Consider the following 24,165-nt stretch of genomic DNA (forward strand, 5'->3'; position numbering starts at 1 on the left):
CAGCCTACTTTCTGGAGGAAGAAGAGATCCATAGCCCTGCCCTACTCCCAGAGGCCCAGCATTGAGCTACAGTGGGTGGGGGCAATCCTTTTGTGATCAGGAAGTTTGGAGGAGCAGGCGTCAATGGGCAGAGTGGAGAAAGTGGGGACAAGGTGGTAGGGGGCAGCTGGCTCTGCCATAGATCTCAGGCCGGGGTCCCACAACATCACCCCCTCTTCCTTCTTGGCCCAGGGTAGGGGGGAAGGGGTGAGGCAAATGAACTACAACCATGCTCTATCCAAATGCTTATGGAGGGTTCTGGAGAAAATCCCTCCTCATGTGCTTTACCTGAGTCTCCACCCTCAGATTTCCAGCTTTTGAAAGTGGCCTGGATAGGGAAGTTGTTTTCCTTTCAAAGAAGGACATGTAGGGCAGCCCGGGTGGCTCAGCGAAACGTTTAGTGCTGCCTTCAGCCCAGGGCGTGGCCCTGGAGACCCAGGATCCAGTCCCACTGTGGGCTCCCTGCATGGAGCCTGTTTCTCCCTCTGCCTGTGTCTCTGCCTCTCATGAGTAAATAAATAAAATCTTAAAAAGAAGAAGAAGAAGAAGGAGAAGGAGGAAGAAGAAGAAGAAGAAGAAGAAGAAGAAGAAGAAGAAGAAGAAGAAGAAGAAGAAGAAGGAGGAGGAGGAGATGTAATAATAATTTTTCCCAAGCCAGAGTGTAGAGTTGAAGCGTGAGACCAGATTGGTGGGCCCCACCCATGAACCACTAGACTCTGTGGGGAGGGAATCTCTAAGGCGTAAGGCAGGGGTTTTCCCACGTCGTATCCCATAACCCACTCTTGGGATAGGGTGTGGAGGACGGTCCCAAGCAATGGGTTGTGATATAGCCACAGGGATTCTTGGAGGAATAGCTACAGACCTCCTGTTCCTAAACTTAATCCCACCCCATTCTGGGCCGATAGGATTTTATTTATTTGCTCCCTTGGACGACAGCACCTTGGGCCCCACTTTCTCCAGGACGCCAACTGCACTAGCTGTGTGCGAATGACGTATCTTGTTCATTTTAACTTTTTTTTTTCCGTAATATAAATATTCTGGTTTTTGTATTTTTGTGTATTTTAATCTTAAGGCCCTTGTTCCTGCACTGTGTTCTCAGGTACATGAGCAATCTCAGGGATAAGTCAGCAGCAGCTCCAGGTCTGCTGCTGGGGCGTGATCCCAGAGTCCTAGGATCCTAGGATCCCGTCCGCATCAGGCTCCCTAAAGGGAGCCTGCTTCTCCTCCCTCTGCCTATGTCTCTGCCTCTCTCCCTGTGTCTCTAGTGAATAAATAAATAAAATCTTAAAAAAATAATAATGAAGCTAAGTTGAAATAGGATTCAAGTTAGTGTTCCCTGGGGCTATTTTTTTTTAATCTAAAGCTATTTTAAGTCAGCTTTCTCATATATCACTTGACAAATTTACAAGTCTGTCCTTTTTTTTAAATCTTAAGCCAGTTAGTATCATGGAAAATTATACAAAATTAGAAAGAAGCGTGTAAGGTACCCCAATGTATTTTTCCTTAAGCAGGAATACTTTTTTATTACCAGGGAGAACTATTTGGAGTGCATAGCCTATTGAATTACCTCATTTTTGCCAATTAGAGCTGGCTTTTCTGCCACAGTGTTCTCTTGAAACCCCTCTACCTTCAGTGTTTCATGGGAGATGAGGTTTTAACTCAGTTGCCCCATGACTTAATCTCCTTCTAGTGGAAGATTGGAAATTGGTCTAAACAGGAAAAGCTGGTACAGGAAGGAACATTAGGAGAGGCCGCACCAGCTGAAAGGTGCAGAGGGGAAGCCAGGATTAGTCAAGGGTTGTCTATACGTGTAATAAAAGATTCCTGTTCCAGATTTCTAATCCCAGGGCATGGGACTCACTTTACATACCAGATCCATCCCTCGCTGGATTGGGCTAGGCCTACCATGCACAGCAGGGTGTGTGTGTGCATGCGCGCGCGTGTTTTAAAGATGAGTTGGTAAGGATAGGTTTAAGAATAGAAACTCTGGAACCCACCTTGAGCTGCACAGGGATGGGGTGTATGAAGCAAAGGCTAACTTTCTTAACCTTTATAAATTCTGGGCTTTTCTTGTTGACTTCCAGAGAGACCATAAGCCATGGCTCCCTTGCAGTGTCCAGAGCCAGTGTCCTGCACTGCTGCGGCAGTGATTAGGGTCTTGGTAGCTAAAGGATAAAAGACGGTTTTACTTAATATGCTGTGAGATCACCACAAACCTACCTGACGCTGTTGAAATGGGGCAGATGCAATAGAACACATTGGTGATGTGTGTATGATCCTGGGTTCTTGTCTCCCCTGCTTGCTGCCTCCTCTAGTGATTGTATTTGTCTGGGTTTTGTAGGTTTTCATGAATAGCTGATTGGGTGATGGCTAGGTGGCCTGGTTTGTGTAAATATAATGTGTTGGTCTTCCCCCACCCCCGAAAAAAAAAAGGATTTTATTTGAGTGAGAGAACGAGAGAGACAGAGAGAGCACATGCGCGAGCATGAGCAGCTAAGAGGGGCAGAGGGAAAGGGATAAGCAGACTCCCCACTGAGCAGGGAGCCCAGCTCGAGGCTTAACCAAATGCCTATCCAGATGCCCCTTGAATAAATAAATCTTTAAGAAAAAAAAGTAAAGCATGCACAGAGATGAAGAGTAATAAAATTAGGAGAAATTAAAGATACGCGGCGCATGTGCTAGAGAGAAATAGGTTGTATAGTGCCCTCCTGGTCATTTTGACTACATGCTACATTTAAATACTCAGAATATTATTTATTATACTTAAGATGTAGGTCTTTTAGTTCTTCAATTTCAGTTCTTCACTCAAGTGTTTTTGTTTTTTTTTTTTGTTTTTTTGTTTTTTTTACTCAAGTGTATTATTAAAACAATAGGGGCTCCTGGTTGGCTCAGTGGTTGAGCGACAGCCTTTCGGTTTGGGGCATGATCCCAGAGTCTCAGGATCAGGTCCTGCATCAGGCTCCCTGCATGGAGCCTGCTTCTCCCTCTGCCTATGTCTCTCCCCCCACCCCGTCGCTCATGAATAAATAAATAAAATCTTAAAAAAAAAAACCAAAATAATAATAAGCAGGCTAAGTTGAAATAGGATTCAAATTAGTGTTCCCTGGGGCTATTTTTTTTTTTAATCTAAAGCTATTTTAAGTCTGCTTTCTCATATATCACTTGACAAATTTACAAGTCTCTCCTTTTTTTTTTAATCTTAAGCCAGTTGGTATCATGGAAAATTCTACAAAATTAGAAAGAAGCGTGTAAGGTACCCCAATGTATCTTTTCCTTAACTTTATTTATTCAGCTAAATCTCTACCTACTGTCCTCTCCCCATTATTTTGAAGCAAAATTTTGCCCTCATTCCTATCATACTGTAGCATGTATCTGTAGAGAGATTCTTTTTTTAGATTGATTGATTGATTGATTGATTGATTGATTGATTTATGATAGACACCGAGAGAGAGAGGTAGAGACACAGGAGGAGGGAGAAGCAGTCCCCATGCCGGGAGCCGGACGAGGGACTCGATCCTGGGACTCCAGGATCACCCCCTGGGCCAAAGGCAGGCGCCAAACCGCTGAGCCACCCAGGGATCCCCTTTAGATATTTTTTCTATCGCACACAATGCTATTGTCACACCTAAAAATAATTCCTTAAGGGATCCCTGGGTGGCGCAGCGGTTTGGCGCCTGCCTTTGGCCCAGGGCGCGATCCTGGAGACCCCAGATCGAATCCCACATCGGGCTCCCGGTGCATGGAGCCTGCTTCTGTCTCTGCCTCTCTCTCTCTCTCTCTCTCTCTCTCTCTGTCTCTGTGACTATCATAAATAAATAAAAATTAAAAAAAAAAAAAAAAATAATTCCTTAATTATGTTCCTAACTTTTCCAACTCATTGCAAGAAGACTATAGAATAGTAGTATTACCGAAGAATTTAAAGATTTAAGGCAACTCTAATTCCCTTCCCTACACCCAGAGGGAAGAATTAGCTTTTGTAACCAAGGAAACAATTAACCATCTATCATTAGCACTTCAGCTATACATGCAACATAGTGTTTTTTGTTTAAAGAAAAATGTATTGCTACGCAAAGAAATTGGCCCTAATGATTTTTGTGTTAGAAATTGGAGCAACAGGGCAGCCTGGGTGGCTCAGCGGGTTAGCACCACCTTCAGCCCAGGGCCTGATCCTGGAGACCCAAGATCGAGTCCCACGTCGGGCTCCCGGGATGGAGCCTGTTTCTCTCTGCCTGTGTCTCTGCCTCTTTGTCTCTCTGTGTCTCTCATGAATAAATAAAAATCTTAAAAAAAAAAAATTGGAGGAACAGAAGGAAACTTTATTCCACAAATTTTAAGGACTATTTGTTAATTACTAAAATTTTGGCTTTTTAAATGAGAATTTTTTTTTTAAGATTTATTTTGGTGGGGGGGGGGGCGGGGAGGCCAGAGGGAGATGGAGACTCTCAAGCAGACTCCCCACTGGGTGAGGAGCTCCATCCCACAACCCTAAAATCAGGACCTGAGCTGAAATCAAGAGTCCGATGCTTAATTGACTGAACCATCCAGGCGCCCCATATATATATAAATTTTTTTAAAGATTTTATTTATTCATGAGAGACACAGAGAGAGAAAGAGAGGGGCACAGACACAGGCAGAGGGAGAAGCAGGCTCCATGCAGGGAGCCCGATGTGGGACTCAATCCCGGGACTCCAGGATCAGGTCCTGGGCTGAAGGCAGCGCTAAACCGTTGAGCCACCCGGGGATATATATATATTTTTTATGATAATCATTTTCTGTAGTCTGTATCTTTGGACATGTTTGTGGATGGACAACTGAAAATAGAGCTTATGAAAGTCTGTGATTGGAACAGGTAAATATGGAAGTGTTCATTTTCTTTTGTATTCCTATCTGCATTTGAGTCTACTTCAAATAATAATGGAAGCTTACTGACTCTTCAAAGGAATTCTAAGACAAGTTACCAGCCACTAAAGAAACTAAAGAATCTATCCAGAACAGTAAAAGTCGTTCATCCCAAGGATATCTTATTCCACCCCCCGCCAGGACATCTTTAAAAAAAAAAGAAAAAAAGAAAGGCCAATACACAGAGGAGTCAACTTTTTTTTTAAAGATTTTATTTATTCATGAAAGACAGAGAGAGGCAGAGATACAGGCAGAAGGAGAAGCAGGCTCCATGCAGGGAGCCTGACGTGGGACTCAATCCTGGGTCTCCAGGATTGCACCTTGGGCTGAAGGTGGCGCTAAACCGCTGAGCCGCTGGGGATGCCCAACTTAACTGACTCTTAACATAGAACATAAGAAAAGAAAAAGGGAGTGACCAGAACAAAGAGCTTTTTAGACCACACTTGTGAGCTGAACTTGGTATTATAGCATATGAATATACCACTGCAGGAAAATGAAATAACCAGATTTAAATATATATATACATATATACACATATATTTAATTTACCTATAATGTTTTCATTGTTTTATTTTTAAAATACTGATCCTGGAACTTGTGAATGTTCCAATTTAATGCAAGGTGAAGTTAAATAAATTTTGACATTAATTCAGTAAACAATTCAGTAAAATTAATTCAGTAAAACATACTTATCAAAAAACTTTTTTAAAACTTTTTTTCATTTTTTTTGTCACCCAGCACTCACAAGGGTAAGTGCCCTCATTAATCCCCATCACCTATTTCATCCATCCCCCCGACCTCCCCTCTGACAATCATCAGTTTATTCTCTATAGTTGAGTCTGTTTTTTTCCCTTTGCTTGTTTTACCTCTTAAATTCCACGAGTGAAATCATGTATTTATCTTTCTCTTATTTTGCTTAGCATTATACTCTGTAGCTCTATCCATGTCATTGCAAATGATAAGATTTTGTTCTTTTTTATGGCTGAGTCATATTCCAGTGTGTGTACCCACCTCTTTATCCATTCATCAACTGACAGGACACTTGGCTGCTTCCAGATCTTGGCTGTCGTAAATAATGCTGCTATAAACATAAGGGTGCACGTATCCCTTTGAATTAGTATTCTTGTATTCTTTTTTTTTTTTTTTTTTTTGTATTCTTGTATTCTTTGGGTAAATACCTAATAGTGCAATTACTAGATCACAGGGTAGTTCTATTTTTAATGTTTTGAGAAACCTCCTTCCATACTGTTTTCCACAGTGGCTGCACCAGTTTGCATTCACACCAAGAGTGCAAGAGGGCTCCTCTCCACATTCTTGCCAACACCTGTTGTTGTGTTTTTGGTTCTAGACATTCTGACAGGTATGAGGTGATATCTCATTGTAGTTTTGATTTGTATTTCCCTGATGATGAGTGATGGTGAGCAGCTTTGCATGTGTTTATTGGCCATCAGGATGTCTTCTTTGGAGAAATGTCTGTTCATGTCTTCTGCCCATTTTTAATTGGATTATTTGGGGGGTTTGGGGTATTGAGTTGTGTAAGTTCTTTACATATTTTGGATACTAACCCTTTATCAGATTATCGAAAAGAACTTTAGAGCATTAAAGACCTTTGAAATGTCTTTAAGGTTTAATTTCTAGAAATACAGCAGAACAAACATTCCTACTTAACAGGCATTAGAGAATTTGACTGAATTATGAAATGTTCAGTGTGACAGGTGGACCAAAGAGGCAGCAAACCGAGTCATATGACTTTGTTTTTCAACACAGCGATAGATGATGTCGGCTAGGAAAAATACAAATCTTTGAGTGCTTACCAAATACATCTTTATCTAGTTTTCATTTGGTACACTGTAAAATGGCACATTCCAAAAACTATTATGTATATAGAGTAATCCTTTTCTAATCCTCTGTCCCTATGTTCCCAAGGATATCAACATTACAGTGTTTATCTACTTGAGCTGAATCAAGCCAATGGCGTAATTTCAATGTGAATCCTTTATTGTCCTGTAAGGTCATGGCATAACTGATTTTATGTAGAACAGGTAGTTCTCATTTCTGAATTAGCTGCTCTGCTCTCTCTCTTCCACGTTGAGTACAGTATCCACGGTTATTCCTATGTCCTGCAGTGACCAGCCTCCCCCCACTTCCAGAGGCCGTCTGGGAAAGGAAGTAGAAAGGCTGTATTGGGATGTGTGGTACCCGATTTTCTTCATCCAGTCAAATAAGACCTAGAAGATAAAAAGTTTAGCTATCAAATACGGAGTACAGTTGTGTCCCTCGAGGTCACCAATGATATTTTATAATTCATTCACTGTTAAATCCTAGGGGTAACAGCATGATTACCCCTAGAGTAATGAAACAGAACCTTCTAGAGTATAAAGGAAAGTAGCATGCCAAGAATCGTGAAATGCAAATACCTTTTTTGTTTTGTCTTTCTAAAGATTTTATGTATTTGAGAGAGAAAGTGAGAGTGTGAGAGAAAGCATGAGCAGCAGGGAGGGGCAGAGGGAGAGGGAAAAACAGACTCTCCACTGAGCAGGGAACCCGATTTCAGGTTTAATCCCAGGACCCTGAGATCATGACCTAGTGGAAGGCAGATGCTTAACTGACTGAGCCACCCAGGCACCCCTGATGCAAATACCTTAAATACCTTTCCAAAGTTTCAGAGAAGGCCTAGGGACTAAAGGCACTGATTGACAGCAGGGACATTTAACACTTAGGAAAGACCCAACCATAGAGAATAAAAAGGTTATTCAATTTAAAAGTTGAGAACAAAAAGTAAGCTTGGAAAAAGTTATTTAGAACAAAATCTAAGCCAATAGTCCACATCAAAATGACTCAGGAACTTTGTCACCAGAGACCTGTCCAGGCCCCAGTGACTCTGCCTTATGATCCCCATTTTCAATGGGCTATTCCTATAAATTGAAGACATTTCCTGTTATGAAGATTTCCACAGTAACTGTCAAAACTTCCAGGTACTACTGTCTAAAAGTGTCTGCCAAACGGCTGTTTGCTGCTTTCGGAAGAAAGCTGGATCCTAGAATGTTCTTGGGGGAAGCTAGAGTATCAATTACAGATACTCAATTATAGATAATCTCTGACTTCTCCGGGTAACCACCATCCAAGAATCTACTGATATTCCATGTAATAAACATACATCTAAAAAAATAAAAAAATATACATCTAGGTCATAAAGCTTCGTAATTTTCCAATATTTGGATATGCCTTAATTCAACCAATCCCTATATAAACACACACCTTTGATCATTTCACTTATTTCCATAGAATAGATTCTCATAATGAAATTAATGGGAGCACCTGAGTGGCTCATTCAGTTAAGTGCCTGCCTTCAGCTCAGGTCAGGATCCCACAGTCTTGGGATAGAGCCCTACATCAGGCTCTTTGCTCAGCGGGGTACCTGCTTCTCTTCCCTCTGCCCTTCCCCACCCTGCTTGTCTTCTCTGGCTCTCTCTCTCAAATAAATAAAATCTTTAAAAAAAATTAATGAACCAAAAGATATAAAGATTAATTATCCTTAGGAACAGAGGCCCAATTTATATTCACATGAACAATTAAGGAGAATCACTGTTTTCTCCACACACAGGCCAAAACTGCGTACTCATCTTTTTAATCTACAACAATCTAATAGGTAGAAAATTGTGTCCCATTTCAGTTTGCACATCTTTGATTCTAAGTAAGGCCAAAATTTTTTATGTCACTTGTTTTTTTCTTTAGGAAATCCTTCATTTTTTTTTTAGCTGCCATTCTACTAATTTCCTTGATTTGTACAATACCTCATCATAAAGAAATGACTATCATATATAGATGTAAAATATTTTTTTCTGAAGTTTTAGTTTTATGAACTTTCTCTCTTTTTTTAAAACAAGATTTTATTTATTTGAGAGAGAAATCACAAGTGGTAGGGAGGGGCAAAGGAAGAGGGGGAAGCAGACTCTCCCCTGGGCAGGGGGCCTGATGTGGGGCTTGATCCCAGAGCCAAAGGCAGATGTTCAACCAACTGAGTGACCCAGGCGCCCCTTAACCTTTCCTTTATAGAATTTTACATTTCAGGGCACTTGGGTGGCTCAGTTGGTTGAGCATCTGCCTTCAGCTCCGATCATGATCCTGGGGTCCTGGGATCCAGTCCCATGTTGGGCTCCCTGCTCAGTGGGGAGCCTACTTCTCTCTCTCCTCCCTGGCTCATGCTCTCTCTCGCTATCTCTGTTGCTATCTCTGTCTCTCTCAGATAAATAAAATCTTTATTTTTTATTTTTTAAAAGATTTTATTTATTTATTCATGAGGGACACAGAGAGAGAGAGAGAGAGAGAGAGAGAGAGGCAGAGACACAGGCAGAGGAAGAAGCAGGCTCCATGCAGGGAGCCTGATGTGGGACTCGATCCCGGGACTCCAGGATCACGCCCTGGGCCGAAGGCAGGCACCAAACCACTGAACCAGCCAGGGATCCCCCAAATTTTATTTATTTATTCATGAGAGACTCAGAGAGAGAGGCAGAGACACAGAGGGAGAAGCAGGCTCCATGCAGGGAGCCCGATGTGGGACTCGATCCCAGGACCCCAGGATCATGCCCTGGGCCGAAGGCAGGATAGGCTCTAAACTGCTGAGCCACCCAGATGTTCCAGATAAATAAAATCCTTTTTTTCCCCCAGATTTAATCTTAAAAAAAAAAAAAAAGAATTTTATATTTCTATGTAGTCAAATCCTTCAATATTTTCCATTATAGTTCTCAGCATGCTCTTCATAGATGGCTAAATCCAACAATCAGGACAGAAAACTGTTTAGACATACTTTTTTCTTTTTTTGGAGTGTTTAGACATATTTCTAATAAAATGCAAACTTAAGTGTGCTTAAAAGTAGAAATATGCCAAAATATTAGCAATCTGCCTTGGTGTCAAACAGCAGATCAAGTCTTTTTTCTATTTTCTATTTTTCTAGATTTTCCAGAATATGGCTAATGAATACAGCATTGATTTTAAGAGAAAAAAAGACCCCTAAAGAATGATCTAAAAATTACATAGAGATTTGAAAGCATCTTGTCTTTTTAAAGATTTTATTTATTTGAGAGGGAGACAGAGATAGCAAGAGGGTAGCAGAGGGAGAAGCAGGCTTCCCACTGAGCAGGGAGTCTGATGCAGAGCTCAATCCCTGGGATCATGACCTGAGTGGAAGGCAGACGCTCTACTGACTAAGCACCACAGGTGCCTGGATTTGAAAGCATCATATCTACCAAGCTGTGAAAAAGTAATTAATAACAAAAACAAAAAATAGGAAAAGAACTGAAAAAAAAGAAGTGTTGCAATCACAATTCAGAAAGATCCAGCATGCCGAATTATCAAATTTCTGCAACACAGAGTACATATAATCCCCTCTACCCTCACCTGAAGGGAGTACCAGACAAGAAAGTGGTAATACCTCCCCCACTGCATGAGAGTAAATTACTGTCAAATTCAACAAAAGAATTTCTCAAAATAGGGATTTCCTCACCTGTGAACTGCAAGACTTCAAAAATCTTCTTCTCAGGACATTCCCGCTTGGACATCGGAGAGCAACAGCAACTACCTAAGGAGTAAAAATGTTCAAATAAGAATTCCAGTGCATAGGGCAGCCCTGGTGGCCCAGTGGTTTAGCACTGCCCTCGGCCCTGGGTGTGATCCTGGGGACCTGGGATCAAGTCCTGTGTTGGGCTCCCTACACGGAGCCTGCTTCTCCCTCTGCCTGTGTCTCTGCCTCTCTCTCTCTCTCTCTCTCCATGTCTGTCATGAATAAATAAATAAAATCTTTTTAAAAAATGATAAAAAAAAGAATTCCAGTGCACTGCTCTTGCAATTCCAAAATTGCTACTCTTGTGAAACGTCCATAATTCTAAACAGTTTGTGTGGGGGGTTTGTAGGCATTTAGCTCTGAGAGTAGTAGGCCAACATAAAGATCCACATAAAATTCACTCTGAATATAAAAATGCCTTCTGAAATGGAAGAACATCTTCCTACTGATGGAGATCAGTGACAAAGCCCTCCAGAGAGGACAACAGAAACTACATGCTTCTGTCTGTCCAGATGGTATCAAGGCTGCACGTGGGCTTCAAAAATTCATCTACCAAACCAAGAAGATCCTGTGCCATCCCAGTCTAGAGACAAGAAAAACACTGGACTGGAAGGAAACAGTTTCCCAAGTTACTCTATCATTCCAGCCTGGAGTTGGTCCTAGGAGCTGGGATAGAGCTCCTGCTCTATCTGCATTATGTACTGAGTTTCCCCCATCATTTCTCCTTGAGTCAACAGTTAAATAGCTAAAAAGAGCTTGCAAATGGCTAGTTAATATTAAAAGACATTTAAAGGGCAGCCCCGGGGATCCCTGGGTGGCGCAGCGGTTTAGCGCCTGCCTTTGGCCCAGGGCGCGATCCTGGAGACCCGGGATCGAATCCCACATTGGGCTCCCTGCGCATGGAGCCTGCTTCTCCCTCTGCCTGTGTCTTTGCCCCTCTCTCTCTCTCTGTGACTATCATACATAAATAAATAAAAATTAAAAAACAAACAAATAAATAAATAAATAAATAAATAAATAAATAAATAAATAAATAAATAAATAAAAATAAAGGGCAGCCCCGGTGGCTCAGCAGTTTAGCGCCGCCTTCAGCTCAGGGCGTGATCCTGAAGACCGGGGATCAAGTCCCATGTCGGGCTCCCTGCACGGAGCCTGCTTCTCCCTCTGCCTGTGTCTCTGCCTCTCTCTCTCTCTCTGTGTTTCTAATGAATAAATAAATAGAATATTAAAAAAAATAAAATAAAAGACATTTAAAAAAAAGTAGTCGTCATTTTTTTCTTTTATTAAAAAATAACTGTCAGGAAACCCTTTCTTATGGTTAACATTATCATAACTGTCTTGGGAGTTATGCAGGCATCATAGGACATAGAAATGGTGGTTTTGCAGCAGCACCTATCCTCCACAGGAAAGCCATGTTAGAAAATATTTCCATTCAAGTAGGTATCTGATTCATATCCAAACCAGTGCAATGCTGTGTTGTTAGTACTTCTAATAAGTTTTATAATAAAAAAATCACAAAACAACTAAATCATAGATTAAAAGCCAATTTTGCTTATTTTTAGAAACAACAAAATTTAACCTTTATAGTGAGGTTTCGTTCAAAGGTTAATGATCTGGAAGCAGAATTAAAGCCAAATGGTTTATGAGAAACTAGGGTTAAAATCTAGTGAATTAAAAATATATATTATAGTGAATTAATGTTTCCCATTATGATTAGATTACTCAAGGGAAATCAACTATCATTGTTTGAAATCTAGCAATTCTTCTGTTATTACAATTACTATGAAAGTTGGTTGTGCCATTTCTCCTAATGTTACTGACAGCGTATGGACTGACAAATGAACAGGGGAACACAATCCAAATTGGAAAGTAAATCATTATGCCAAACACAGATTGTTAAATGAAATCTAAATTAAAAGTGGCAGCAAGGATAGCTGGCTGGCTCAGTCTGTGGAGCACCTGACTATTGATCAAGTTCAAACCCTACGCTAGGTGTAGAGATCACTTAAAATTTTTTAAATATTTTTTTTAAAAGCAGCAGGAATAATTAAAATTTGATTCCCAGGGACTCCTTAAAATGAAAGATAGTATACATAGTGAAAATAGTTGATGGTAATATAGTTACATAATGATTTACAAAATTTTCAAGTCATCTTCAATTCTATAGTTATTGTCTTTTCAATTTAAAAGTATAAGTTATATCTGGTAAATATTCTGGATTCTAGACTACCAGGACTTATTTCCTCTACTCACTTATTTTTTTTTAAAGATTTTATTCATTTATTCATGAGAGACACAGAGAAAGAGAGAGAGAGGCAGAGACACAGGCAGAGGGAGAAGCAGGTTCCATGCAGGGAGCCCGACGTGGGACTCGATCCGGGGTCTCCAGGATCATGTCCTGGGCTGAAGGCGGCGCTAAATCCCTAAGCCACCCAGCTGCCCCACTCACTTATTTTTTAAAATTTTATCTGTTTGAGAGGCAGAGAGAGAGAGAGAGCGAGCGCATATGTGCATGCATTTGAATGGGGGTGGGAGAGGCCACGGGAAGAAGGAGAAGCAGACTCCCTGCTGAGCCTGGGGCCTGACCTGGGTGCTGGAGCCAGAAGCAGATGCTTAACCAACTGAGCCACTCAGGTGCCCCTCCTCTCATTTCTAAATTCTTACCATATTATTTTAGAACTCTATGGATGGTTGCAATACTAAATAAATAACAGGCACTTAAAAAAGTCAGAGTGTACTGCTCAAGCGAGAATAGCATTACTTATATTTCAAAATCTTTCCCTTTCCTATCAGAAATCCATGGAGTCATTAGTTTGCTCATCTATTAGTCCACTCCTAAATCCAAGCAGCCTTCCACCAGAATAGGAATTTCTTATGGCTCACTATCATAGAGTCACAGCTACCATATACAGGAATATACATACATATATAGTAAAAGCTCCATCTAGTTCTGAAAACCTTTTAAATTAATCTTAGGGGGCAACCTAGGTGGCTCAGTTAAGTGTCTGTCTTTGGCTCAGGATCATGATCTCAGGGCCCTAGGATCAGGCCCCATGTGTTCCCTGCTCAGTGGGGAATCTGCTTCTCCCTCTCCTCCTTGCTTGTGTTCTCTGTCTCAAATATATAATTTAAAAAAAAGTTAGTCCCTTCCCTTAGCAATACAGAATTATAAAGATGTTTCTCTATTCTGTGGGTGACACCAGACATTTAATGGGACTAACTTTAATAAGGAAATAAGAGATTTCATGAAAATCATAATTTCCAGCATCTCTAAAGGTAAAATTATTTGTATTCATAAAACAGTTATATAACTTAGGGATTAAAATATATTTGTTATAGGGGGATGAGGGTGGAGGGATAATTTTAAAAATATATATATACACACACACACACACACATATTTGTTATGATGGAGGCAAACTTAATATATGATGATAGGGGATAATAATGCAATATGATAGGTAATGACTGTTAGTTGCCAGAGCAAAACTGTTAAGCTGACAAAATAGGAAACAGCATTTAGCCAAGAGGACTACATAACTTAACAAAGATAAATATCCTAAAATCTTGAGTAACATGGTATATCTCTCATTCTCTACTTCAGGCATGCCTGTTTTACTCTGAAAACACTTTATTAGGGTGATAGGATAGGTTGGAAAGGCATACTCCTCAAAAGAGAATGCTTTCTCTCGTTTTTAACTTTTTTTTTTTTTAAATCATATTTTTCTGAGAATGGGGGTGCAGGGAGGGCAGAGGGTCAGGCAGTCTCCCCGCTGAGCACAGAGCCCAATGCGGGGCACAATCCCACAACCCTGAGATCATGACCTGAGAGGAAATCAAGTCGGATGCGTAAGTAACTGAGCCACCCAGGTGCCCGTTTTCATCATTCTGAGTAAGTTGGCTGTGAGGGAGGGCAAAAGCCAGGCAGAGAAGTCCAAAGGGACCACACTAACTGCCCAGAAGCAGGTCTTTAGATCAAAGGTAGGATTAACAAGATCTAAGTCAATGAAAGATGGAATGGGACATTTAAAGTCATCTATGGAAGGAAAATTAACAGCCTGAGAATGGTTGGTGGGAATTAAGGATTTTTGCATTGAATTCTTAGAAATCTACAAATAACAGCAACTGCACAGATAGAAAATACCTCCCCAATGAGGACTGATAAAAATATTTTAATATTTATATATTTTTCTTTTTTCTCGCTAGTTTGAGAAATAACTGACATACATCACTGTATGAGTTTAAGGTGGTTTGATTTACATATATTGTGAAATGATAACAGGTTCTTATATAGATAAAATAAAAAGTAAGAAACAAACAAAAAGATTTTCCTTGTGATGAGAGCTGTTATGATTTACTCTCCTGTGTATCATCCAGCAGTGTAAGCTATAGGCATCATGTCACACACAGTTTTTCTCATGTAATGTAGAACAGGCTACAACGTAAAAATATCAAGTAGTACCAGCTGCCCATTAGTGGCATTCTTGACAAAATCTTATTATGAAATCTCAAAGTCGACCGCAATGATTAATACAATATATACATATGGTGCATATATGTTACATGTCATTTTATGTAACGATTATTTGCCATAATTTTATTGACTTTATTTACCAAAAACAGAGCTAAGAGGACCAAAAATGAGTGTAGAGCCAAAGCAGGGAGAAAGAGGTAGGGACAGTGTTGCTTACAGAATGAATACGGGAAGAGCAGAGGCTGAGATCTCCCAGCAGGCACCGGGGACGCTTCCCACCTGTGCCTTCAGCTTTAGGGAAGGAGATGGGATGAGATGGTTTTTGAGGTTCATTCTATGACGAGCACTTTAATGAGTAAACACAAAATACCATCTATCAAGTATTAGAAAAGGTTAGAGAAGAACCAAAATGGAATGGCCATAAATAACTTATAAAAAGGGTAGTAGTATTGGCTTGCCTGTTAGAGGTTTCTTTTTTTTTTTCTTTTCTTTCTTTCTTTTTTTTTTTTTTTTTTTGTGACAGAGGTTTCTAAAGCTTATAGGGTCATAGAGCTGAGATCCTCAAGAAACACCTGACTGCTACCCACCATCACAAAAAAGGTGCAATTTAAATAAAGCACGCATTGACAACATGACCTCTGTGATCCATGCACCTTTGGTGACAGACTGCTGTCCTGTAGGACTGAAGTTATGTGTTTTAAAGCCAAGAGTAAATTCATAAAAAAGTAAATTCATAGGTATTCCCTGTCAATCCTGAGCTATATTTAATTACTTCTGTGTTATAAATGGTCGTCATGGATACCAACCCAGTGCTTGATGAGAAGTGAGAATATAGAGTGTGCAGGTCAGGATGGACAAATCACAGACTTGAATTTGTTGGATATCACAGAAAGGAATTAGAAGTTGTTTTTCTTTTTTTAATTGTGTTTCTCCTGGAGGGTCAGGATCTGGATTGTACACTTCATTGTCTCTATTTTTGTATGACTTTGGGATTTTCCTCAGATGTCCAACATTACTCAACTGAATTGCTGAGAATGTGTTGATAAAAATGAGATCCTCCCAGTGGCTTTCCTGGCAGCCTCAAAACCGGTTTTCAAGGAGTAGAACAGCCCAGTTTAGAGCCCTAAAACATGGAAAACCATCAAGGCTTTCCTTCACCCTAAAGGACTTTTTGGCTTTAAAGACAGGTGCCCCCAGGACATTGGAGACCCATCTGGAACTCAGCTGGCCAACTGGAGGAAGGCAGCAGACACCATAGCAAAGCCGCCAGGCAGAAGGCTCCTCTACCCTGAGTGGAGGTTCAGTGAGACCCTGCCCCCAAACCCTGCACACTATCCTTCAATTCAAACATCTACACAGTAGCTGCATTCTTTAGTTCCTCTACTTTAAGTGGAAAACCACAATTTTAAGTAATCCTATTATCCTGATTCTGTTTAAGTAACTCCTTTGCTGACCTAACGTTCTAGAAAAGCCCAGGTATCCTCCCTCTGCCTGATGCAGTGGGAGGGCTCTGAAACCCTTCAGGGTAAAGCCAGCCACTCCAAAGCAGGTCGGGAGTGGAGGGGTTGAGATTACAGCACATTCAAAACAGGCCTAGTTACAGTGTGATCGCATAAACATGGGTGCTTTCTTCTCTTTCTAAACTCAAACTGAGATCAGACATACTCACTTGATGTTAAAGAAAACAGAGAATATATTTAATTTCCAAAGGAAAAAAAATAAGCTTACTTCTTCAGCTGCTTCAGGAGGTTCTTCAGGTAGATTAAGAACCTAAAGAAAAGTGAGGGTGTGTAAGAGGAATGTAAATATTTTGAAGAAGAAAAAAAATCAGTCACAGTGAGAAGAGTTCCTTTTAATACAGAGTTTAGGTACATTTAAGCTTAGTGAAGTCTTTTAATAGACATTTATAAAGAATTTACAATATGAAAGAGCTCAATAAACATTTTTGGACAAGCAACTTTGTGCTAAGTAGATTATAATAACAGGATGTGAGATGACAGCTACCCATCTATGTGCATGTAAGAATCTTATTTTTATGATTTTCTAAGATATATAATATTTAAAGAAACAAAGGATAAATATTAAGTTTAACAGACTCCAAATTATTTAGGTTCATACATATACACACTTAAAGTGCATATTTTTCTTTATCGGCACTCGTCAGGGGCTGGGTAACTACCATTCACTTTGGTTGTCTTCACAATTTACTCACATTTCCCTAGTTTTACTTATCCATGACAAAACCAGGTGTTCAGACCATTTTCTCTCATTAAACACCGTTGCCAACAATTTCATCTTTGGGGATGCTTTTTGCTTTTTCATACTACTCATGTTTTATAGCATTTTATCTAACCAGCATTAATTGCATTTTATCAAATAAACCATCTGTTTTCCTTTGGTATCAAAAGCATATGACAGTCACCAAAATTTACCATCAACATGAGACAAATCACGTTAGTAACAAAAAGCAAAGAATCCTAAATTTTTACTTAGTCCTCACAATTCATTAGATCTTTGTGAAATGCTAGAAATAGTTCAGTGACCTGATTGCCCCCTTCATGCCCCATTAAGGGGCCAAGAGTCCTCAGACACAGAAGCAATACATGAGAAACTATTTTCAGGGAATATATGGCCTCCCAATTTTCCCTAAGAGCCAGTGCAAAGAGACTTATTTCCAACCTTTGCCACTTCCAAATGAGAGAGAGGAGACAGGATTGAAGATTGTAAAGAACAGAAGAAATAGGGGCAGCCTGGGTGCCTCAGCGGTTTAGCGCCGCCTTCAGCCCAGAGCATGATCCTGAAGACCCAAGATCGAGTCCCACGTGGGGCTCCCTGCAGAGAGCCTGGCTTCTCCCTCTGCCTATCTCTGCCTCTATCTCTCTCTCATTCTGTGTATCTCATGAATAAATAAATAAAATCTTTAAAAAAAAGAACAGAAGAAATAATAAATCTGAGCACTGTTCCAAAGTGAATGGTTGCTAACCCATTTCCTAGGAGGGCCACTAAGAAAAATGATACTCACGTGTTAATAATATTACCCACTCACTAGGGACGCCTGGGTGGCTCAGTGGTTGACATCTGTCTTCGTCTCAGGTCGTGATCCCATAGTGCCAGGATGGAGTCCCACATTCAGCTCCCCACATGGAACCTGCTTCTCCCTCTGCTCATGTCTCTCTCTCTCTCTCTCTATGTCTCTAATAAATAAATAAAATCTTGGGGATCCCTGGGTGGCTCAGTGGTTTGGCACCTGCCTTTGGCCCAGGGCGTGATCCTGGTGACCCAGGATTGAGACCCTCGTTGGGCTTCCTGCATGGAGCCTGCTTCTCCCTCTGCCTAGTCTCTCTCTCTCTCTCCTGGTCTCTCATGAATAAATAAAATCTTAAAAAAAAAATTACTTACTAAATAGGAGCCAATCATGTCTTAGATACCCACAGGAATGTATCCTTTAGTAATCATTATATTTTTCATTTCTACATAACTGAATTCCTTCATCAAAAAGAACAGAGTATCTTCAGGATGCCAGGGTGGCTTAGCAGTTGAGCATCTGCCTTTGGCTCAGGGCATGATCCTGGGATCCAGGATCGAGTCCCACATTGGGCTCCTTGTGGGGAGCCTGCTTCTCCCTGCCTGTCTCTCTGCCTCTCTCTGTGTCTCTCATGAATAAATAAATAAAATCTTAAAAACAAAAACTGAGTATCTTCAAAACCTATTAGCATTTACTTTCATGTCTTCCTTCTATGTGGGGTTCACAGCATTAATAGCAAATAGGAAAAGTGATTCTCAATGAAGCTGATCCCTTTGTAAGATAGTGGGAAGATACCACCTGGATTAAAAGCCAGTCCTAGTTTTCACCCAGTATACCACCTGGCCCAGAGAACAATATTCCTACTGCACACTGATAAAATTAAATGAATAGGCATTCGGTAATGAACCTCCTTCTGCGTAGGCTGCTCAGCAGATGGTGAAATTTTGGTTAGAGGCTTAGGCAAGTTCCTTCTCTTTGCTGCTTCTCTGTTTGATGTTTCAAAAGATGTCTGGCTCTCATTTTCAAGCCCCAAATCTTCGTCACCCTGGTCAAAAATAACAGACAATTTCTAAATGCTCTCTATTACCACCTTTATTCCATTCACAGTGGTTATTTCTCTTACTATGATGGCATTTCAGTAGAAAAACAGAATTTCGTTGGGGTGCCTGGGTGGCTCAGTCATAAAGCATGGAGCTCTTAATCTCAGGGTCATGAGTTCAAGCCCCACATTGGGCATGGAGCCTACTTAAAAAAAAAAATAGGGATCCCTGGGTGGCGCAGCGGTCTGGCGCCTGCCTTTGGCCCAGAGCACGATCCTGGAGACCCGGGATCGAATCCCACATCAGGCTCCCGGTGCATGGAGCCTGCTTCTCTCTCTGCCTCCCTCTCTCTCTCTCTGTGACTATCATAAATAAATAAAATAAAAATTAAAAAAAAAATAATTTAGTCATTATTAGGCCCAGAAATTTAAGGTATATCTCCTTAGACAAGAAAACATGGAGTTTAACATCTTGTGGAAACTACCCTTATCTAGCTCTGGGGCTCTCTCTGATAGATAGGCCAAGACAGCTTCTTCCATTTTAAGAGATCCCCAAGTTTTTTAGTAGGATGGAAGAAAGAAGAAAATCTGAATATCGTTTTCTCCTTTCATGAAAGGAAGCAAGACTAGTGCAAGGGATTATGCCTTAAAAGGCTGTGGAAATAGAGCATGTACATAAAAACATGTCTGTATGTGACCAGCAATACTTTCATAGCTGAACGTGGCCCTGTCATATATAAACATATTTTAGTTATATATGAATGTATTTTGTTCTCAAATTCAAACTCTGACCTTTCTTTTGAATTAATCACTTTAGAAGGAAAAGGATTTTATTCCAGAAATCATAAAGATTACTTTATTAATATTATTCATTAAAACTTTTTCACACGCAAAAAAATTGTCAAATTCTCAGATACATTTATTAGCTCAATAATGCCTTTTTGCCAATCTACTGACCTGTAAATGTTCCCTTCATCGGATTAAAAAGGCCACCATTTTAGTGGGCTTTTCCCCCATTCCTTTGCCCTAAGAAAACTTGGAAGAAGCAAGGTCAATGGGAATCAGGAGGTCTTTATGCTCAATAATTAACTGGCCAAACTTAGGCTGTCTGACTACAAATTGCCAGGTTTCAGCTGATGCCCATACCTCCTCTTAGCAATTAACATTCCAATTCTCACATTCTCAATTAATTGTCCTAAGAACCTTAAGTCATAACAATGGCAACGGTCTGCTCTGTCCCTGACTTCTTGTCCTCGCTAACTAGATTAAAATATATACTAGAGGGACACATGGGTGACTCAGTGGTTGAGGTCTGCCTTTGGCTCAGGGCATGATCCTGGGGTCCTGGGATCCAGTCCCACATCAGGCTTCCTGCAGGGAGCCTGCTTCTCCCTCTGCCCAAGTCTACTTATTCTCTCATGAATAAGTAAATAAAATAAAATATATACTAGTAGTGCCATGAAGACACAAGGCTAAAAGCAAGGGGCAGAATGACTAATTCACACTGTGACCATTTCCAAAAAAGATGTGGCCAGCTAAAATCAGGCTGTCAGTGTCCAACACCAAAAAAACAAACAGAAGACAGACTCAGAAGTAAAATCACTTCCCAGAGCAGGTGCATTTCACGTTGCACATCTTTCACAGTAATTTCATTACTCACTCTTGATTGCTTTATTACCTATTTAGCATTACAAAATGAATAAAACCTGATTCTGCTTCACTATAAGAATCTTGCTAACCTTTACAGGATCATTTTCTTTACAAGATGGTAAAAGGCATGATAGAAACAGAAAGCAAAAAAGAAACAAAACCCCAAAAAGTGTTTAGGACAGATATGACCTTATACATAAAATCTGTGACCAGTTACTCTAAAACTTCACTCCTTTATGAATATCCCTTTTCCTCTGTAACAAAACTTGAAATTGTTGGGACACCTGGGTGGCTCAGCAGTTGAGCACCTGCGTTTGGCCCAGGGCATGATCCTGGAGTCCTGGGAATGAGTCCCACATTGGGCTCCCTGCATGGAGCCTGCTTCTCCCTCTGCCTACGTCTCCTGCCTTTCTCTCTGTGTCTCTCATGAATAAATAAAATCTAAAAAAAAAAAAAAAAAACCTTGAAATTGTAAACTTCCAGTAGCAAATGACAAGTTCATACACAATGCCAAAAGCAAAAAAGAGTCAATAGTTAATTTGACTTTATAGAAACAAAGCCAAACATATGAGTATCATGTGAGTTTATAGTACCAGGAAGATCTTACTTAAGGAAAGATCTGAATTTCCTCATAAAACATATGGTGACTGATCAACAGTTTTCTCAAAGACTACCTTATGTGAGAGCTTCTCAGGCATCTAAGTTATACACTCTCTGGGCAACAAAAGCACTTAATTAGCCCTTCAACACACAAATATGCCCTATATACAATCATAATAAATAAAGACTCCTAAAAAACAGACCATACTAGCAGTTTAACATCATTTGAAAATTTTTAAAAATCAATATATATGATGGGACACCTGGGTGGCTCAGCGGTTTAGAGCCTGCCTTTGGCCCAGGGCATGATCCTGGGAGTCCCGGGATCAAGTCCCATGTCGGGCTCCCTGCATAGAGCCTGCTTCTCTCTCTGCCTGTGTCTCTGCTTCTCTCTCTTCTCTGTGTCTTCCATGAATAAATAAATAAAATCTTTAAAAATATATGTGATATACATTATACATTGTATGTAATATACATATGTTGCATATATATGAGAATTCAAGAAAAGAGTGAGAATTATTTTCTAACCCCAAGTTTATGACCGGTGCTTAACTTCCAGGTTTCACCTGTCATCTGATAAAAGCGCTCTTCCAGTTTTCTCAATTTCATTTCCTGGTGAGGTTTTAGAACATTCTCTATGTATCTGCTGGCCTGTTCAAAAAAAAAATAAATGAGGCATTGTTACTTTAACATTCCTAAGATTTTACGTCTATAAAGTTATGAAGATGAAGAACCAGGTGAAGAAACTGGGTTTTCACACTAACTCAATTTTGCCAAAAAAGCAGCATCTTCCATGTTTACAGTACTCTCTAAAAATCTACATTTATACATAATGCAGATAGAAACAAATGTTCTATATTTATGCTTATCTGGAAGTCTGTCTCTATAGCCTTTAGTGTGTTTTCATTTCTTTTTGTTTTAATAAGATTTTGTTTTTTAAGTAATTAAAAATGACTTTTAAGTCATTTATTTTTAAGTCATCTCTACACCCAACGTAGGGCTTGAACTCACAACCCTGAGATCAAGAGATCACAAATTCTGTGCTCCACCAACTGAGCCAATCAGGTGCCCCTTGACTGTATCTTCAATGCAATGAAAACTACTAGGTGTTAGGGACATAAAGATGCATAGGATGTGATTCTTGACTTCTAGGAGCTTCACATCAACACCATCTGTTGAAGGCATGATGCCCAACACATGAAGTCACTTGGAAGAACGTTCACTGAATAGCTTAATCATAGGAAAGTTAAACATATTTTTGGACTTAAAAGAAATGGAGAGTCTGGTTTTAAGATGACACAGTGAAATTATTTCTGCCTCCTTCTCCTCTTGAAACTCATCCCTAAAACCAAGAAACAAGAAAGAGAAACCTAAATTCCATCACTGGTGAAACAAAGAAATACTACAGGCACCAAACCCACTGTGTGTAAGGACCTATGGAGGAGTGGGGTAACTGATAGCACACAGTGAGAAAGCTGCAGCCTAAGTGTCTGCAGAAGAGGAGCACAGGAAAAAGAAAGCCAGAGTGCTCCACAGATGCAGAACAATTTAGGAAGAAGACACACCACATACCATGGCTGGGATGTGGGGTGAGGTGCAGAGCTGAAAATGGGGAGTGGCGGAGGAAGCCACACATCAACCAATGATGAGATTGTAGTGAACCACAGATGTCTTTGCATCTGAAGGAAAAAAGGGAGGTAAAAAGGGAAAAGAACTTTTGGACCCCCACACCCAGTACCCTACTGCATACCCAAGGATGGAAGGTTTATTCTCTGGGAATATAAACCAGAGAGGCTCGAGAGTCCCAGATCCCAGGCCGAGTGCGAGCAGGAGTGCAAACTGGAAGCACGTTGTACATGAAAATGTACAGATCAACAATTGAGACTCCCAGCCGCCTTCCCCACTTGACTCAGACTGCTGCCAGTCGGGCTTTCGCTCCCAAGGTGAGAGAATAGAGGTGCCCCTTCTGGAGAAGGTGAATGGCAAAAGAACAAAGAGACAATGACAAAGTTAAACTACTCCTCCATGACCCAAAGGGTAAACTGGTGTACACCCGACACCAGCAGACAACCATCAAACCCTGCCCCCATACACAGAAATTCCAATTAGCTTTATTTTCCTTTTGTTTTATTTAAGTGCAACTTACAAACATTAAAGAATCCAAAGCTTGATGAAATTTTACAGATGCATATTCCATCAAATAACTTTTTGGTGCATCTTTCTTAAAGCTCAAAGGACAGAGCCAAGGATTACCACACGATTAAAGTCTCCAACACAAAAAATGGAGACTACAATTAACAGAGAAAATGGAACCTGAAAAACCACACTGGAATTTTGAGGTTTAATGGTGCAGTATCTCAAAATTCTAGTGATTTTCAATCTGTAATTCTGTGCCAAATCAAACTATCAATCAAGTGTCAGAAGAGAAGACTTACCTTTTTACAATGCGAAGCCTCAAAATTTTATTTATCAGCAGGTATGCATCTGTACAAGTTGGGCACTTCACCATGCACACAGACTATACCAAGATACTGATTTATTAATTTTCTTTTGTCCAAAGAGAGAACTTCAATGAGTTAAAGACTTTTGCCAAACTAAAGAATCCTAACTTTACATACCCTTAGGAATTACCCATGCCAATTACAGATAGTTGGCCCCTAGATGTAATTATAATACTAATTATCATGGAAGGCTTTACAATTAATAGTTACTTCCACAGGAAATAACATTAAGCTTCAAAAGTTCAAATATTTACAAGAGAGCTTCTTACAAAAAGATCTCACAACAACACTTACTGTTCTAAATTCAGATCAGGGTAGTTACACGTGTAGTAATCTCCCAACCCCTAACAAATACATAGACTTTTACTCTTGTGATTT

At 40.2% G+C, this 24,165-nt stretch overlaps 1 protein-coding gene across 4 annotated transcripts in view; it reads right to left on the bottom strand.

Moving 5' to 3' along the window:
• Positions 1 to 6,542: 6,542 nt before the first annotated feature.
• The window catches only part of UBXN8 (UBX domain protein 8), a 94,502-nt gene continuing 76,879 nt past the window's right edge, over positions 6,543 to 24,165 (bottom strand). For 2 of the 4 annotated variants that reach the window (XM_038560178.1, XM_038560175.1), the window contains 5 exons: positions 21,815 to 21,937; positions 18,905 to 19,042; positions 16,701 to 16,742; positions 10,442 to 10,516; positions 6,543 to 7,166 (listed from right to left, as the gene is read on the bottom strand). In XM_038560178.1, the coding sequence (XP_038416106.1) occupies positions 6,999 to 7,166; positions 10,442 to 10,516; positions 16,701 to 16,742; positions 18,905 to 19,042; positions 21,815 to 21,937 (546 nt within the window). In that variant the 3' untranslated portion in view covers positions 6,543 to 6,998. The remainder of the gene's footprint in view (positions 7,167 to 10,441; positions 10,517 to 16,700; positions 16,743 to 18,904; positions 19,043 to 21,814; positions 21,938 to 24,165) is intronic. The other 2 variants (XM_038560177.1, XM_038560176.1) reach the window with 2 other exon arrangements.

This window comes from Canis lupus, chromosome 16, assembly GCF_011100685.1.
Source record: "Canis lupus familiaris isolate Mischka breed German Shepherd chromosome 16, alternate assembly UU_Cfam_GSD_1.0, whole genome shotgun sequence".
NCBI classification, from domain to species: domain Eukaryota; kingdom Metazoa; phylum Chordata; class Mammalia; order Carnivora; family Canidae; genus Canis; species Canis lupus.